Consider the following 18,331-nt stretch of genomic DNA (forward strand, 5'->3'; position numbering starts at 1 on the left):
ATATACTACAAAGTTTGTATTTTTGGTGAGTGATGTATGTTTATGATTAGTTTAGATACTTTGGTTAATATTCAGCAGAATGTTGTGCACCACTAATTGACTTTTTTCTGCTAATCACTGAAATATCCTCATGGTTTAGTTATGGATGTCAATTGTACAATCAATTGTTTAATTATATGCAGATGGGAGGTGTTATCTGGGGTCTTGAGCACTCTAGGGAGACCCTTGAGACTGGGGGAGGGTATGAGTGAGGAGCTACATGTTTGTAATATTTTTACTGAGTAAAGATAGGGTCCAGCATTGTCCTTCCACAACAAGCTTTCTGAAGTTTAGCAATGGATCTTGTGTTAATCTTTGTGCTAGTCCATATATTGGCTGAGATTAACAATGCAAACCAAAAAGCAGACTCTCTGCATTGGCTTAAACCCATCTGACCTTTATTGTCCTTTGGGTGCCACCTTTAGTTTTTTTTTTGTCCCATTGATGCCAATCTGAAGATCCAGTAATTAGAAAGTCTGGAATACTTTCTCTTAATGATCTTCAGAGTACCAAGTTAGGGGAAGATTACCCCTCTCCTGGCAGTATAACATCTCTAGTGGCTTGAAATGTAATACATTGGTTGTTACTTAACACCTTTAGGGCTGAAAAATGTTTGTGATGATGTAGCTTTGAACATTTCCCAAGGGTAATTAAAACAAGATACTGAGAGAGCTTTTATTAAAAAGATTTATTCCTACTGCTGTTTTTGAAGGAAACCAGAGTCTTAACCTGTCCTGGACCTCCAAAGATAATGCTTTTAAAAGAAAATTTACCCCTGTTCTATATCATGAAATGGAAAAAAAACATATTGCTCACCTTGGGTGCTTTTTTTTCTTTGTGAAGCTAAAACCCACCAATAAATAACATTCAGCTCCTTTTGAAGACCAAATTGTAGTTTCAGTGAATTTACGCATAAAATTTTAAGAAAAACTAGCTTGTATGGATAAGATTTTTGAGGTTTTAGTTTCTAAAGTTTACATAGCTGGTTTTATTAATCACCTTTTCTTTATGGTCTTTGTCTTAACACAACAGTTTCTACAACAGTAAACACATCTGTTGTTTTAAAAATGTATATTGTCACTATTTATTTTGTGGAGTATTCCATTATAGCAGGTGAGAAGTTTTGTGTATACAACAAAGAAAATGTCCTTGCAGCATTGTCAGTGCACCTGTTGCTGATATGCCTTCCCTGGTTAAAAAACCTGAAAATGTCAATGAAGATATGATCCTTTTGGACATAAGGGATCCAGTTAAAATTCTTTGAGACAAATGCTGCTATGACTTTAGAAACTGTGGTTCTTAACTCTGATCATTATGATCTGATAGTTTCTTTTGTAGTATCAGTTGACAGCAAGAACATTCTGGTGATATGTCTAGTCCATGAAGCAATGCAACGACTGTTTCATTACATTGCTTTAACATGTTTGCAGCCCCCACCGCCTCAGTCTCCTTTCCTTTTCTATTTAAGATCCGCTACCACTAGTAGATGGGTTTTGGTTCAATCTGCAAGTTCAAATTACAGGTTTAAAGCCACCTATACAGAGGACATTGCCTATCCCCAATCCTGCTTGTTCTCTGTATTTTCTTTGCCTTCCAACGGCTGAAATTCTGCTCACAATTGTTTTTCTGGCCTCCTGGAGTTCTTTGCCATCAGAACTGCATTGGGACTGGAAAATTACAGTTATGAGGAAAGATTGGATAGGTTGGGGTTTTTCTTTTTGGAACAGAGGAGGCTGAGGGGAGATTTGATTGAGATGTACAAAATTGTGAGGGGCCTGGATAGAGTGGATGGGAAGGCCCCATTTACCTTAGCAGAGGGGTCAGTGACTAGAAGGCATATATTTAAAGTGATTGGTAGAAAGATTAGAGGGGAGATGAGGAAATGTTTTTTTCACCCAGAGGGTGGTGGGGGACTGAAACTCACTGCCTGAAAGGGTGGTCGAGGCAGAAAACCTCATCTCATTTAAAAGATGCCTGAATATGCACCTGAAGTGCCATAACCTGCAGGGCTACAGACCAAATACTGGGAAGGTGGGATTAGACTAGGTGGCTCTTTTTTCTGCTGGCACAGACATGATGATCCAAGTGACCTCTTTCTGTACCCTAAACTTTCTATGATTCTATATTCTAATTCGATTTTTCAAACAGCTCTGTAATCAAGTTCACCTGATGTCCTGGCCAACATTCATTACTCAATGCACACCATTATAGAATCAGAAGAACGTGCAGCACAGAAGGAGGCCACTAACTCCATTGTGTCTCTACCAATGCCGACTTTGAAAGAGCTATCCAATTAGTCCTATGCACTTTCCCTTACAAACTTTTCCTCATCAAGTAGAGATCCAATTCGCTTTGAAAGTTACTATTGAATCTGCTTCCACCACACTCTTTAGGCAGTGCATTCCAGATCATCCTAACTTACATTTTAAAAAAAACCTCATCTCCCTCTAGTTCTTTTGCCAATTATGTTGATTGTGTCCTCTCACTATTAACCCTCCTGCCAGTGGTAATAGTTGCTCCTTATTTACTGTTATCAAAACCCCTCATCCTCCTGAACATCTCTGTTTACTCTCCCCTTAATCTTCTCTGCTGTAAGGAGAACAATCCCAGTTTCTCAAGTCTTTCTATGTAACTGAAGTCCCTCATCCTTGGTACCATTCTAGTAAATCTCCTCCGCACTCTCTCTGATACCTTCATAACCTTCCTAAAGTGTGGTGCTCAGAATTGGATACGATATTCCAACTGAGGCCCTAATCAGTGATCTACAGAGGTTGGGCATAACTTCCTGGCCTTTGTACTTTATGCCTCTATTTATAATTCCAGGATCCTACATTTTTGTTTAAACATACTTTGTATGACCAGGGCAGGTTTCTCCTCATTTTTGGCACTGTGTGTAACCGGAAGTCCCTCTGTTCATTCACATGTGTATTTTGGTTGCAGCTGTAAACCCTAGCTTATTACTTCATTACCTTTTTCATGCCTCTTCACCACTCTCAGGCTCTTCTCTCATGTTTCCTCCCCTTCCAGTTGTGCCGCCTTTTATTTCTCCTCTCTTTCGTGCTTTGTCTCCCTAATCCCTATGCCAACCCAATACCTTCCTTTGTGTTCCTACTGCCTGAATCCCCCCTGGACAATCCTATGTCTGGCATTCTTCAAGAAAATTAATTGAGGCCCTCAACATTGCCTCCTTACAAGTAGCAACCTCAACTGCCCATCCCTATCGCCTTTCCCATAAAATCCTCATTCTCTTGCCCAGTGAGTTTTTTTTTTGCGATGTCCACCCTGTCTCAGCACTGAGTGGCAACTCATCCTCAATTCTAATTTCCATCTCTGCTCACCTTGCCCTCCCTCCATCTCGTTTCTCTGGATTTCTATTCTCCCTTAACCTCACTCCGTATAAGCTCTCCTACCCATATACACGACCACACCCTTGCACTTGTCATCACGTGTGGCCTCTATTTGCAGACTAGGCTATCATTGATCATTTCCTGGTATCCCTCATCAACCAAGTAATCCTACACTCTAACAACCCCAATTACCTCCATGTCTGTTCCTGGAAAAACTCTAAGTCACATACAGCTGTCTTCATCTCCATCTCTTAAAACCCTCCTTAAAACCAACCTCGTTGACTGAGCTTTTAGTCACCCCTCCTAATATCTCCTTTTGATCAGCAACCATTTTTGTGTAATTCTGCTGGTAAGCAACTTGGAATGTTTATCTTCATTAAAGGTATTTTAAAAATGCAACTTGTTCTTTTTAGAAAGGAATAATTGTTTTTGGAACCATGAGAATATATCAATGATCCTATAATCTGTGCTCCTCTGATCTTCTGTCCTTAACTATATATTATATATATAAAAAAAAATATGTATTTCCTGTTCCCAACATCCAATTTGCATTGAAATTGAGGCTAATCTTACGTAGAGCTATAAAGCACAGATCTACCCTTTGGCACATCGTGTCTGTGCCAGCCATCAAGCACCTAACTATTCTAATCCCATTTTCCAGCTCTTGGCCCGTAGCCTTTTATGCTATGGTGTTTCAAGTGCTCATCTAAATACGTACTCCAACCCTACAAACACTTTCTTCCCTCAATTAAAATTTGGGAACTTAACTCCTTCACTACTTTCTTTTGCAATCTTCAGGCTCAAGCTATAATTCTTATTTCCTGATTGCAAGCCTACACCATAAAAGGTCAATGTCTTTGTGCTGGCTGTGAGCAAAACGGAAGCAGCTATAAGTGGAAGGGGTATTTTTATACAATATTTCCAATTTATTAAGTAATCTGATTGACAGGATAAACATTATATTTGTTTCTAGTGAAATAATACAAGCTGAATAAATGCAGGAAGCAATAAAGCTTATTTACATTGGATACTTTAGAATGCTGCATTATAGGTTAATACTGGATTCCAAGGTTTAAGATCCAAGCAAATGGTAAAGTAATAAATTCAGTTTAAATTGGATTAATAAAACTGAATTACATTGCAAATAACAATCAAAAAAAGTTTGTTGGAGATATGAAATCTTTTTAACCAGTTTTCCTGAACCAGTTGACACAGATATTGATCAGTGGAATAAAGTTATTGAACAGCTAGGAACGCCATCTGCAGAATTCATGAAGAAATTGCAGCCGACTGTACGAAATTATGTAGAGAACAGACCAAAGTATCCAGGGCTTGGCTTTGAAACATTATTTCCAGACTGGGTTTTCCCAGCAGATTCTGAACGTGACAAGTTAAAAGGTATGTTTTGCTTTTTGAAACTGAATATTTAGATCAAGTTCCAGTACGTTATATACGTTTGTGTTTTTCAAACATTGTTCACACAGAAGAGCTTTCGAACAATCACAAGTAAAATTACTGAAAATACGACATAACCATAAAGTATTCGCCTTTACCAGAAGCCAAGGATCTGTTCTACTTTCAAAATTTGAAACATTTCAAATTGGTGATGGGATTTATGAGCCTATTAAAATTACTCAAAATTAATTATTTCCTAACATTTTTAAATGTTAAGATTATTTTGGTTTAAAAATTTCAAAGGAAACATGTAGTGTTTTTCACATTGCAGTTTATGAAATCAAATTCTTGAGGAAAGCTTTCCTCTGTGGTCAGTGTAGTGAAAATCATGTTTCTTAAAGGCAATATTTACTATTCTGCTACAGCTGGTACTTTCAGCTCTGCACGAACTGCTTTGCCTGTGCTGGGATGAGGGAGCAGTACCACAGGACATGCGCGATGCCAATATCATCACCCTCTATAAGAACAAGGGTGACCGCGGTGACTGCAACAACTACCGTGGAATCTCCCTGCTCAGCATAGTGGGGAAAGTCTTCGCTCGTGTCGCTTTAAACAGGCTCCAGAAGCTGGCTGAGTGGGTCTATCCTGAGGCACAGTGTGGCTTTCGAGCAGAGAGACCCACCATTGACATGTTGTTCTCCCTTCACCAGCTACAGGAGAAATGCCGTGAACAACAGATGCCCTTCTATGTTGCTTTCATTGATCTCACCAAAGCCTTTGACCTTGTCATCAGACGTGGTCTCTTCAGACTACTAGAAAAGATTGGATGCCCACCAAAGCTACTAAGTATCATCACCTCATTCCATGACGATATGAAAGGTACAATTCAGCATAGCGGCACCTCATCAGACCCCTTTCCAATCCTGAACGGAGTGAAACAGGGCTGTGTGTTCTTGCACCTACACTGTTTGGGATCATCTCCTCCTTGCTGCCCTCACATGCATTTAAGTCCTCAGAAGAAGGAATTTTCCACCACACAAGATCAGGTGGCAGGTTGTTCAACCTTGCCCGTCTAAGAGCCAAGACCAAAGTACGGAAAGTCCTCATCATGGACCTCGTCTTTGCTGACGATGCTGCATTAACATCTCACACTGAAGAGTGTCTGCAGAGACTCATCGACAGGTTTGCGGCTGCCTGCAATGAATTTGGCCCAACCATCAACCTCAAGAAAACGAACATCATGGAACAGGACGTCAGAAATGCTCCATCCATCAATATCGGCGACCACGCTCTGGAAGTGGTTCAAGAGTTCACCTACCTAGGCTCAACTATCACCAGTAACCTGTGTCTCGATGCAGAATTAAACAAGGGCATGGGAAAGGCTTCCTCTGCTATGTCCATACTGGCTAAGAGAGTGTGGGAAAATGGCACACTGACACAGAACACAAAAGTCCAAGTGTATCAAGCCTGTATCCTCAGTACCTTGCTCGACGGCAGCGAGGCCTGGACAATGTACGTCAGCCAAGAGCGATGTCTCAATTCATTCCATCTTCGCTGCCTCCGGAGAATCCTTGGCATCAGGTGGCAGGACCGTATCTCCAACACAGAAGTCCTTGAGGCAGCCAACATCCCCAGCATATACACCCTACTAGGCCAGCGGCGCCTGAGATGGCTTGGCCATGTGAGCCGCATGAAAGATGGCAGGATCCCCAAGGACACATTGTACTGCGAGCTCGTCACTGGTACCAGACCCACCGGCCATCCATGGCTCCGCTTTAAAGACGTCTGCAAACGCGACATGAAGTCCTGTAACATTGATCACAAGTCGTGGGAGTCAGTTGCCAGTGATTGCCAGAGCTGGCGGGCAACCATAAAGGCGGGGCTAAAGCGTGGCAAGTCGAAAAGACTTAACAGTTGGCAGGAAAAAAGACAGAAGCGCAAGGAGAGAACCAACTGTGTAACAGCCTCAACAACCAATTTTATCTGCAGCACCTGTGGAAGAGTCTGGCACTCTAGAATTGGGCTTCATAGCCACTCCAGGCGCTGCTGCACAAACCACTGACCACCTCCAGGCGCTTACCCATTGTCTCTCGAGACAAGGAGGCCAAAGAAGAAGACGACGACAGCTGGTGAAAAAGAAATCTTCCTACAGTGTTTAATTGAAGTGCTGTAATATATAAAATGAGTAGATTATAAAAACCCCTCCGTCATTAAACTGTTTTGTATATTAAATTACAGTCAGTCAGGCCAGAGATCTTCTATCAAAAATGCTGGTAATCGATCCTGACAAGCGAATTTCTGTGGACGATGCCTTACAGCATCCATATATTGCCGTCTGGTATGACCCTTCTGAAGTGGAAGCAGTAAGCAAACTACTTTTGATCATAAAACTTTGGTTATCAATTTTATACTAGAGTTTGATTTGTGTCTTATTTCTGTGCCTGAACTGTTGCCTTTAATCTAGGCTTTACATTGAAATCTGATTTTTATTTTTAAATGAGGTTTTTTGGAGACACAACCCATTCCCCATCCAATAGGACAAACTTTTTCTCTCACAAGCACAAAGACCTTTTAGCATCTGATGCTAACATGAAATTAATGAGTTAGCTGTTTTAATGGGACAGCCTGATCTCTTGGTTTTATCAGCTTATCGATAGCATCATTTCATCCTGTCAACTTTCTCTCGGGACATGCTTTTAAAATAGTAAAGTTTGCTATATAACATCAGAATGAAGGTTGTGTAGGCCGTGAAGGCAGGACACCTTCTAGAATTAGAATTAGAACATTACAGCGCAGTACAGGCCCTTCGGCCCTCGATGTTGCGCCGACCTGTGAAACCATCTGACCTACACTATTCCATTTTCATCCATATGTCTATCCAATGACCACTTAAATGCCCTTAAGGTTGGCGAGTCTACTACTGTTGCAGGCAGGGCGTTCCACGCCCCTACTACTCTCTGAGTAAAGAAACTACCTCTGACATCTGTCCTATATCTATCACCCCTCAACTTAAAGCTATGTCCCTTCGTGTTTGCCATCACCATCCGAGGAAAAAGACTCTCACTATCCAACCTATCTAACCCTCTGATTATCTTATATGTCTCTATTAAGTCACCTCTCCTCCTCCTTCTCTCCAACGAAAACAACCTCAAGTCCCTCAGCCTTTCCTCGTAAGACCTTCCCTCCATACCAGGCAACATCCTAGTAAATCTCCTCTGCACCCTTTCCATAGCTTCCACATCCTTCCTATAATGCGGTGACCAGAACTGCATGCAATACTCCAGGTGCGGTCTCACCAGAGTTTTGTACAGCTGCATCATGACATCGTGGCTCCGAAACTCGATTCCCCTACTAATAAAAGCTAACACACCATATGCCTTCTTAACAGCCCTATTAACCTGGGTAGAAACCTTCAGGGATTTATGTACCTGGACACCAAGATCTCTCTGCTCATCTACACTACCAAGAATCTTCCCATTAGCCCAGTACTCTACATTCCTGTTGCTCCTTCCAAAGTGAATCACCTCGCACTTTTCCGCATTAAACTCCATTTGCCATCTCTCAGCCCAGCTCTGCAGCCTATCTATGTCCCTCTGTACCCTACAACATCCTTCGGCACTATCCACAACTCCACCGACCTTAGTGTCATCCGCAAATTTACTAACCCACCCTCTACACCCTCTTCCAGGTCATTTATAAAAATGACAAACAGCAGTGGCCCCAAAACAGATCCTTGCGGTACACCACTAGTAACTAAACTCCAGGATGAACATTTACCATCAACCACCACCCTCTGTCTTCTTTCAGCTAGCCAATTTCTGATCCAAAGCTCTAAATCACCTTCAACCCCATACGTCCGTATTTTCTGCAATAGCCTACCGTGGGGAACCTTATCAAACGCCTTACTGAAATCCATATACACCACATCCACTGCTTTACCCTCATCCACCTGTTTGGTCACCTTCTCGAAAAACTCAATAAGGTTTGTGAGGCACGACCTACCCGTCACAAAACCGTGCTGACTATCGCTAATGAACTTATTCTTTTCAAGATGATTATAAATCCTGTCTCTTATAACCTTTTCCAACATTTTACCCACAACCGAAGTAAGGCTCACAGGTCTATAATTACCAGGGCTGTCTCTACTCCCCTTCTTGAACAAGGGGACAACATTTGCTATCCTCCAGTCTTCCGGCACTATTCCTGTCGACAATGACGACATAAAGATCAAGGACAAAGGCTCTGCAATCTCCTCTCTAGCTTCCCAGAGAATCCTAGGATAAATCCTATCTGGCCCAGGGGACGTATCTATTTTCACACTTTCCAAAATTGATAACACCTCCTCCTTGTGAACCTCAATCCCATCTAGCCTAGTAGCCTGAATCTCAGTATTCTCCTCGACAACATTTTCTTTCTCTACTGTAAATACTGACGCAAAATATTCATTTAACACTTCCCCTACCTCCTCTGATTCCACACACAACTTCCCACTACTATCCTTGATTGGCCCTAATCTAACTCTAGTCATTCTTTTATTCCTGATATACCTATAGAAAGCCTTAGGGTTTTCCCTGATCCTATCCGCCAATGACTTCTCGTGTCCTCTCCTTGCTCTTCTTAGCTCTCCCTTTAGATCCTTCCTGGCTAGCTTGTAACTCTCAAGCGCCCTAACTGAGCCTTCACGTCTCATCCTAACATAAGCCGCCGCCTTCCTCTTGACAAGCGCTTCAACTTCTTTAGTAAACCACGGCTCCCTCGCTCGACAACTTTCTCCCTGCCTCACAGGTACATACTTATCAAGGACACGCAGTAGCTGCTCTTTGAATAAGCTCCACATTTCGATTGTTCCCATCCCCTGCAGTTTCCTTCCCCATCCTACGCATCCTAAATCTTGCCTAATCGCATCATAATTTCCTTTCCCCCAGCTATAATTCTTGCCCTGCAGTATATACCTGTCCCTGCCCATCGCTAAGGTAAACCTAACCGAATTGTGATCACTATCACCAAAGTGCTCACCTACATCTAAATCTAACACCTGGCCGGGTTCATTACCCAGTACCAAATCCAATGTGGCATCGCCCCTGGTTGGCCTGTCTACATACTGTGTCAGAAGACCCTCCTGCACACACTGGACAAAAACTGACCCATCTAAAGTACTCGAACTATAGTATTTCCAGTCGATATTTGGAAAGTTAAAGTCCCCCATAACAACTACCCTGTTACTCTCGCCCCTGTCGAGAATCATCTTCGCTATCCTTTCCTCTACATCTCTGGAACTATTTGGAGGTCTATAAAAGACTCCCAACAGGGTGACCTCACCTCTCCTGTTTCTAACCTCGGCCCATACTACCTCAGTAGACGAGCACTCAAACGTCCTTTCTGTCGCTGTAATACTCTCCTTGATTAACAATGCCACACCCACCCCTCTTTTACCATCATCTCTGTTCTTACTGAAACATCTAAATCCCGGAACCTGCAACATCCATTCCTGCCCCTGCTCTACCCATGTCTCCGAAATGGCCACTACATCGAGATCCCAGGTACCAACCCATGCTGCAAGCTCACCCACCTTATTCCGGATGCTCCTGGCGTTGAAGTAGACACACTTTAAACCAGGTTCTTGCTTGTCAGTGCCCTCTTGCGTCCTTGTAACCTTATCCCTGACCTCACTACTCTCAACATCCTGTACACTGGAACTACAATTTAGGTTCCCATGCCCCTGCTGAATTAGTTTAAACCCCCCCGAAGAGCACTAGCAAATCTCCCCCCCAGGATATTGGTACCCCTCTGGTTCAGGTGAAGACCATCCTGTTTGTAGAGGTCCCACCTACCCCAGAAAGAGCCCCAATTATCCAGGAAACCAAAACCCTCCCTCCTGCACCATCCCTGCAGCCACGTGTTCAACTCCTCTCTCTCCCTATTCCTCGCTTCGCTATCACGTGGCACGGGCAACAACCCAGAGATAACAACTCTGTTTGTTCTCGCTCTAAGCTTCCACCCTAGCTCCCTGAATTTCTGTCTTAAATCCCCATCTCTCTTCCTACCTATGTCGTTGGTGCCTATGTGGACCACGACTTGGGGCTGCTCCCCCTCCCCCTTAAGGATCCCAAAAACACGATCCGAGACATCACGAACCCTGGCACCTGGGAGGCAACATACCAACCGTGAGTCTCTCTCGTTCCCACAGAACCTCCTATCTGTTCCCCTAACTATGGAGTCCCCAATGACTAATGCTCTGCTCCTCTTCCCCTTTCCCTTCTGAGCAACAGGGACAGACTCTGTGCCAGATACCCGTACCCCATTGCTTACCCTGGTAAGTCGTCCCCCGCAACAGTATCCAAAACAGTATACCTGTTGAGGGAAACGGCCACAGGGGATCCCTGCACTGCCTGCTGGTTCCCTCTCCTTCCCCTGACGGTAACCCATCTACCTACTACTTTTACCTGAGGTGTGACTACCTCCCCATAACTCCTCTCAATAACCCCCTCCGCCTCCCGAATGATCCGAAGTTCATCCAGCTCCAGCTCCAGTTCCCTAACGCGGTTCTCGAGGAGCTGGAGTTGGGTGCACTTCCTGCAGATGCAGTCAGCAGGGACACTCTTGGCGACCCTTACCTCCCACATTCTTCAGGAGGAACATACAACTGCCTTGACTTCCATTCCCTCTATTCTAAATTCCCAACAAATCTACTGAAAAACCAAAAAAAAAAAATGTCAGAACTTGTTCGGTTAGCAATCCAACGGACAGAACTTCTTAAATAAAAAGCTTACCTTGTCAACACAACAGAGTCCTTTTTTTTTTGGTTAGAGGAGGAGGGTGGGTGGGAGACACTACACGTGTAGTGTCTCGGGTACAGCAACCACCCAAATATATAGTTTTTACTTACCCAGCAGTCCCCTGGTCCTCCGAAAACAAAAGGGAATTAACTTCTAAACTTCCACTGAAATTGACTTCCCAGCTGTTAGTTTGCTCTCGCACCTCCGCTACAGTCAAGCTGCAGTCACCAAAACTAAAAAAAAAAGGCATAAGTAAAATTCTTGCCTGTTTGGAAATGGGAAATTTGCTGGAAATCAGAATTTAGTCAAATGTATTATTTCCCAAATTGTTAAACAGGCACAAAATTCAGGGATTGTCAGTTTAGTTAATAAGTGGATCCAACCAAAGCAGGAGTGAATTGTCTGTCATAATGATACGCAAGCGAGACTGAATAAGATCTCCAATATTGTATTAATAAATTGTGCAACATTTTTTCATTACAAATGCCTATATTGGTGACCCAGTGTACATTGCTAAATGCTAAAAATGTTATGGTCTACAAATCTTTTTAATGCTGTTCTATCAATGAAATGATTGGAGAGTACAACAATATTACGGAATGGATTGAAACTGAAAAGTTGTTCTTGAACCTCTGCAAAAGCCACATCATGACCATGAAGCATGGGACCAAGCCTGTATGACTGTTGATAGTGGCTGCCTTGATAGAAGTGAAGTGGCCAAAGAGTTGTTTAGCCCTGGAGTTAAATGATTTAAAAAAAAAGCTGGAGCTTGCTTGCTCTAACCTTGTTACTTTAACAGGAAGGTTTACTGTTGAGAGAACACGAAGGGTGGTATAGAAGTAGATGATTAGGAACATAGGAACAGGAGTAGGCCATTCTGCCTATTGAGCCTGCTCTGTCTGCCATTCAGTACCGCCGTGGCTGATCATCCACTTCAATGCCTTTTTCCCACACTGTTCCTATATCCCTTTATGTCATTCGTATTTAGAAATCTGTCATTCTCTACTTTAAACTTACTCAATGACAGAGCTTCCACAGCCCTCTTGAGTAGAAAATTCCAAAGATTCACAACCCTCTGAGTAAAGAAATTTCTCTCCATCTCTTCCCTAAGTGGTTTCCCCCTTATTTTGAAATTGTGTCCCCTGGTTTGAGACTCCCCAACCAGGGCAAACATCTTACCTGTATCTACCCTGTCTATCCCTTTAAGTATTTGGTAAGTTTCAATGAGATCACCTCTCATTCTTCGAAACTCTAGAGAATACAGGCCCAGTTTCCCCAATCTGTCTGCATAGGACAGTCCCGCTATCCCGGGAACAAGTCTGGTGAACTTTTGTTGCACTCCCTCTATGACAATAATATCCTCCCAAAAGTAAGGGGACCAAAACTGCACACATTACTCCAGTTAAGTCTAACGATGGTTCTATACAATTGAGGCAAGACTTACAAACATATGAACTAGGAGCAGGAGTAGGCCACTACTCCTGTACTCCCATCCTCTTGCGATAAGGGCTAGCATACCATTAGCCTTCTTAATCGCTTGCTGCACTTGCATGTTAGCTTTCAGTGACTTCAGGTACTTGAATCTTTGTTGTATTTCAGAGCTACTACAAAAGTAGAGTATGGTGTAGCATGTCATAAAAGAGGGTCATTTGGGAGCTGAAGTGGAATCAGTGAGTTGCATTTTATCTACCAATTATCTTTTATTGACTCTGGTCTATTAATTTTGGTAGAAAGGCTAGTTCCTGGCTAGTGGCAGTGATTGACCAGTCTTATTCCTTTCAACAAACCCATGAGACCATCTTCAGGATCTGGAAAAAACATTATAATGAATTAGTGTTAACGCCAAACAGGCTGTTGCAGCAACCTATTGGTATACAAGATGGAAAGTTAAAAGCCCTTAATGAACCAGTTCACTGAGAAAATAAATTCTTCACTTTGTCCCAAGGTTGCCAGGTGTGGATGGTATTCATGGCAATTATTAAAAGTTGCTGTAGGTGGACAGGAGATACCAGTGTCTAAAGTTACCAGAATATGCACATACAACATAAGAATTAGGAGCAGGAGTAGGCCCCTTGAGCCTGCTCCACCATTCAACATCATGGCTGATTTGATTGTAACCTCAACTCCACATTCCCGCCTACCCCGATAACCTTTCACCCCCTTGCTTATCAAGAATCCATCTACCTCTGCCTTAAAAATATTCAAAGACTCTGCTTCCACCACCTTAAGAGAGTTCCAAAGACATTCAACCCTCAGAGAAAAAAAATTCTCCTCATCTCTGTCTTAAATGGGTGGCCCCTTATTTTTAAACAGTGACCCTTAGTTCTAGATTCTCTCACAGGGGAAACATCCTTTCCACGTTCACCCTGTCAAGACCCTTCAGGATCTTGTATGTTTCAATTAAGTCGTCTCTTAGTCTTCTAAACTCCAGTGGATACAAGCTTAGCCTGAGCAGCTTTTTCTCATAAGACAACCCTGTGCATGTGAGGCTAAGGAATAGAATTCTGTTTCAGGCAGGCTCTCCCTTGGTGTTCCAGTGACCAATTACGGTTTCTTTCTATGGAGAGGGAGTTTGTAGTGAGATCAAAAACTGCTGAGGACTGTTGTTAATCTCACTGGCTCTTAAATCTTATTTTGGTCACTGTGGTATTGAGACCTGCAGCGTGTTCATGAAGGAACAGGCTGGAGTTTGTTCTCATGAAGAATACCTGGGGCACATGCTGGTGTTATACAAGGGCATATTGTTAAGCTCACAATTCCATATGCATTGATTTTCTTAACGCTTTCAATTTGGTGTCACATAAACCTTTTGAAGTTGGGAGCTTTCGGAGAGCGCAACCAACTCTTTGATATTCAGCTTCAAAATCTGTGTAGGTGTAGATGGGAGTATTACTGACCCTGTCTTTCTCAAAACAAAATTTGAGGTTCACTGTCTGCTGGCCTATTCAATGATTTTGTTACATCGTCTTAGGGAATTGTCTTGGTGTCTTGCAGACATGTTGAAAAAGTTGCATTACTATTTGGGGATGATGCTGTGATGTTGGCAAACTTGACTAGGGATCTGGTTGCTCCATTTGCTATTGGAAACAGTGGGATAACTAGTAAAACAAAAAAAGTACATTTATAATAGGACTCTTCACTACCTCAGAATGTCTCAAAGCACTCTATGAACTACATTTGAAATGTGGTCACTTTTGTGATGTAGGAAACGAGACAGCCAATTTGCACTTAGCAAGCTCCTAATAGTAGCAGTGAAATAAATGACCAGCTTATCTGTTTTAGCTGTTGTCTGAGGGATGAATGTTGACCAGGTCTCTGGGCAGAGTTCCATTCTTGGAATATTGCCACAGGGTCTTTAACATCCAAAAGACAGCACCTCTGACAGTGCAGCATTTACTGCACTGGAGTGTCATCCTAGATTATGCGCTCAAGTCTCTGGAGTGGTACCTGATTGAACCTACAACCTCTGACTTGAAGACGAGAGTGTTACCGCAGAACTAGAGCTGACAGTGTGGCATATATATATGGGTGGTTCTTCCTAAGTGCAGTAGTCTGGTTTTCTTTTTTTTCCCCCTCTAGATTCTCTTCCAGTCCAGAGGTCCAAAGAGGACCTTCCATATTGCACAAATTTGCATTGATATTTGTGCCTTTCATGTCCTGTGGAAATTTCCAAGTCTTCACAGCTAATAAGTTGCTTTTTAAGTTCAGTTCTTGCTTTTTAGGCAAATGCAGCATCCAGTTTGCACAGTATGGTTCCACAAACAGGAGTTACCATTTAATCTCTTTTTCTGGTATTGGTTGAAGTATGAATATTGGCCTAAACTCCCTGCTTTTCTTTGAAAAAATGCTATGCGACATTTTTATGCTCATCTGAAACAAGCAGGTGGGTTCACTGTTTAATATTTCACCCAAAAGAGAGTAGCTTTGCCAGTGTAGCCCTCCTTTGGCACAGCTCTGTGGTATCAACCTAGATTATGTGCTTAAATCTTGATGTGGCACTTAAACTCTCAACATTTGACTACATAGAGAGCGTTTCCATTGAGCCAAGATGAGATTTGAGGGTCTGGATCAAGCAATAGGTAACCAGTAAACCTTGGATGCCTAGAACATCAAGATGACTTGCATGTTGCAAGCTGTCCTGCAAGGTCTGTCCACTAGACCTACGGTAGATGTTCATTATACAGTTGAGGGGGGGGAATTCAAGTCGGACCAACAATGGGTAGAAGCTGCTAACTTTGAAGTTGAATATGCAAGCACAAATCCATATACCCATGGATCTATGGCTACTATGATTAGGTTGCAGAGAAGCAAGAAGTTGTTAGTAAAACCTTGCATCCTCACCTGAAGCTATGAATCATTGAATAACGTGTGCCTGTGCTGTGGGCAGGAGGATGGTGCAATTGATATGCTCATTGTGGAGTGATATGTGCTATTCACTTTGCAATTTTGGAGCAGTCCCTGGTATCTACTACCCAATTTGTAAGGACTCAGATCCATGCATTTCAGTTGTCTAATGGCCAGCTAGTGACTGTCATTCTTAATGGAGAAATAGGTGGAACCTATTTGGGGTGACAGTATTAGCCTGTTCAACTTCAGCAGTACCCCTGTGCAGTTACAGGCCTTTAATCATTGGCTTTTTCCAACCTGCACTTAGGTTCTTTGGTCTTACGTAAGTGTTGTGTCCCCATGTAGAGAGAGTGTGTGCTGCACCATCAGGCAAACAAAAGTTCCCACTTAAGCAGATTGTGCAGTAGTTTTGCTTGGAGAGTTAAGAATTGTGATGGGTTTCCATGTGTGCTAGACCTCCTTGCAGATCAATTTTTAATAAGTCACACCTTTGTTTGTTGTGCAAAGTTGGGCCTTGCGTGCAACTTTTGGATGAAGTGTAAAGCGAAGAAAACCATGATCAAGAACAAGTTAAAAGTGGAAAGATGGGATCAATACAAAAGATTTATGGTAAGTTTAAAAAGTATTTGAATGATAAACTTTGTGAACACTAAATTAAGTTATATTTGCTACTTTTAACTGATGCATGCCAGAAATAATTCCTGTGTACACTGGTGCTATTATTAATGTGGAAGTGTTACTGCATAGATCTATGATACTATGGCTGAAAACAACCAATTTTATTCATTGCTGTATGATATAATAGAGGTAAATTTAAAAAGTGTTGGATTTTAATACCCTGAAATTCTGTTTATTTACAGATTATAGATCAGTTTTGAGTGAATGGCTTTGAAACAAATCTTCAATCAAGGTACCTGCACATATCCTCAGCGGAGTGGCAGGCACATCAGCTACAATGCCAATTGATGCCTCAGTGTCACCTTCAGCTGGAAATATTAATGTCAATATCCCAGCTTGGAAAGGAGTAAGACTGGTGGAACCTCCATTAGTAGACATCTTTCTGAGCAGACATTTCCTGCTGAGATTAAGATGGCTAGCTGCTCTGGCCAAAGGACTTAAAATAGAAGAATCATCTGGAGATAGCAAATATTTTTGCTTTGCTCCTGTTGGTCTGTGCTTACACAATACTGGCATAGCACTATAAGACTGCAAACGTTTTGAAAATGAGGAAGCTGCCTTTGTTAAAGTTGTGCAAAAGCAGCTGACTGTGGACCTGGTACATTCAGATTCGCTTAAAAGGGCTGCATCTAAAAATAGCTGAGACGCTAGTATTTGGTAATAGAATCTGTGTTTTATAAAATAATGCAAGACTAACTAGAGTAATTGGAATGAGGGTAGTCAGGCTTGCATTCTACAGGTTAAATGTTGAAACCATCCATTCTTCTGTATATTCTAAACTTTCCTCTGTCCCTTCTGTTTTGAATTAAAGCTTTATTTTGTTGAAAGTGATTTGTTGATTGCTGTGTCATATATCAGTGAAAATCTATAAAGGTTAAGTGCCTTATTTCGGAAGTAAGACAATAATTTCAGACTGGTGCAGCTTATTTATGTTTGGATTTGTTGTTTTGCCACCAACTGGAATTTTTAAGTTGTGGATGATTTGGTGGAGAATATTGGGTGGTTTTCACCCCCACAACTGGAGCAGAATCAAGACCTTGCATTTATATAGTGTCTTTCACAACCTCGTGACATCCCAAAGTGATTTGCACCCAATTAAGTACTTTTGAAGTGTAGTTACTGTTGTAATGTAGGGAAATGCAGCAGCCAGTTTGCGCACAGCAAGATCCTACAAACAGTGATGAGGTAATGACCAGCTTATTTATTTGTGATATTGGCTGGGGGATAAATATTGGCCTGAAGACTGGGGAAAACTCCCCTGCTTTTCTTTGAAATAGTGCCATATAATATTTTATGCCTAGCTGAGAAGGATTTTGGGACCTCAGTTTAACATCCATGAAATGATGTACTGCTTCTATACTGCATTGAAGTGTTAGATTATGTGCTCAAGTCTTTAGAATTGCACTTGAACCCACAACCTTCTGCCTTAGAGGTAAGAGTGCTACCACTGAGCCAAGGCTGATGCCTTGTAATATCCTGTACTATATCAGATGGAACAGATCCTGATCGAGAAATATTTCTCAGGAGTTTCAGAGAATTACTCACTATATGGCAGATGTTTAAAAAAAAAAAGTTTATATGTGTTGCAAGCACCGTCTCCCTACCATGCTTTTGTTGATTCACTTAAAATATTAATATATTTTATTTATCCTGCTGCTTTGGGGCCAGTATTTTTCTGTAGTAGATCTCTTGTGTTGTTCATGGCACTGAATTCATTGGTTTCTAAACAATGGTGCGTTATCAGGAAAA

General features: G+C 42.0%; 1 protein-coding gene across 8 annotated transcripts in view; it reads left to right on the forward strand.

The window, feature by feature from the left end:
• LOC137375908 (mitogen-activated protein kinase 9) overlaps positions 1-18,331 on the forward strand; it is a 142,023-nt gene that overhangs the window by 77,973 nt on the left and 45,719 nt on the right. For 7 of the 8 annotated variants that reach the window (XM_068043576.1, XM_068043579.1, XM_068043575.1 and 4 more), the window contains 2 exons: positions 4,602-4,784; positions 7,020-7,144. In XM_068043576.1, the coding sequence (XP_067899677.1) occupies positions 4,602-4,784; positions 7,020-7,144 (308 nt within the window). Of the gene's footprint in view, positions 1-4,601; positions 4,785-7,019; positions 7,145-16,411; positions 16,514-16,764; positions 16,815-18,331 lie in introns of all 8 variants that reach the window. The other variant, XM_068043581.1, reaches the window with a different exon arrangement.

Source organism: Heterodontus francisci, chromosome 12 (genome assembly GCF_036365525.1).
Source record: "Heterodontus francisci isolate sHetFra1 chromosome 12, sHetFra1.hap1, whole genome shotgun sequence".
Taxonomy (NCBI): Eukaryota; Metazoa; Chordata; class Chondrichthyes; order Heterodontiformes; family Heterodontidae; genus Heterodontus; species Heterodontus francisci.